The 714-nt window shown below is 42.2% G+C and overlaps 1 protein-coding gene across 1 annotated transcript in view; it reads right to left on the reverse strand.

Annotated features, from left to right (window-relative positions):
• LOC119581816 (procollagen-lysine,2-oxoglutarate 5-dioxygenase 1-like) overlaps positions 1 to 714 on the reverse strand; it is a 123,695-nt gene that overhangs the window by 5,133 nt on the left and 117,848 nt on the right. The window contains exons 12-13 of the mRNA XM_037929947.1: positions 444 to 626; positions 206 to 310 (exon numbers count right to left, since the gene is read on the reverse strand). Of these exons, the coding sequence (XP_037785875.1) occupies positions 206 to 310; positions 444 to 626 (288 nt within the window). The remainder of the gene's footprint in view (positions 1 to 205; positions 311 to 443; positions 627 to 714) is intronic.

Below are 714 nucleotides of genomic sequence, written 5' to 3' on the forward strand. Positions count from 1 at the left end.
ACGAATCAATCAACTAAAACATACAAGAAATCTCACAGATTTTTACAATACTGAAGGTGAATGCCAATGCTTAACGGCAACATATTGCACCCAAATGTGGAAAATTAATGAAAAGCTGAACAGGGGAGGTTCTGCCAGTGCCTGAACCTCCCCTCTGCCTTGAGTGCCACCAGGTTCCACAACACCCACGTCCTGTGGCACTTACATTGTTGGACCCGTCCGACCAGCCGCCATTATCGTTAGCCAACTCCACCAGTTCTTTGCAGAATCTAGGAGTGAAGATTGGGAACCAGTACACATCTGGACATGGCTGGAGGGAGGAAGGGGTAATATTTCTTATATAAAAGTAAAATAATATTAACCATCAAAGATTTATGTAACAAAATAGGAGCAAATATATCAGCATAACAGTGTTATATTCCAAGAAACATGAGAAGGCCTACCATTTCGTTGAGGCTGGTCAGGTCGAGCGCATTCCAGTACAAAGGTGAAATATAGCGGCTCTCCCAGTCTTCCTTGTTGGCTTTCATCTGCCACATGTCGTTGTGAAGGTATTTGGTTGGGAAGTAATTCGGTTCTACCAGATGGCCGTAATCCTCCAGGTTACTCACATACATAAATATTCCCTGAAAGAGAGATTAAAAGATATCAAATAGCCCATAATTTCATACTAATCAGACTCATACCACGATGTCTCTATACATAGTGTGTGTG

This window comes from Penaeus monodon, chromosome 15, assembly GCF_015228065.2.
Source record: "Penaeus monodon isolate SGIC_2016 chromosome 15, NSTDA_Pmon_1, whole genome shotgun sequence".
Lineage (NCBI taxonomy): Eukaryota > Metazoa > Arthropoda > Malacostraca > Decapoda > Penaeidae > Penaeus > Penaeus monodon.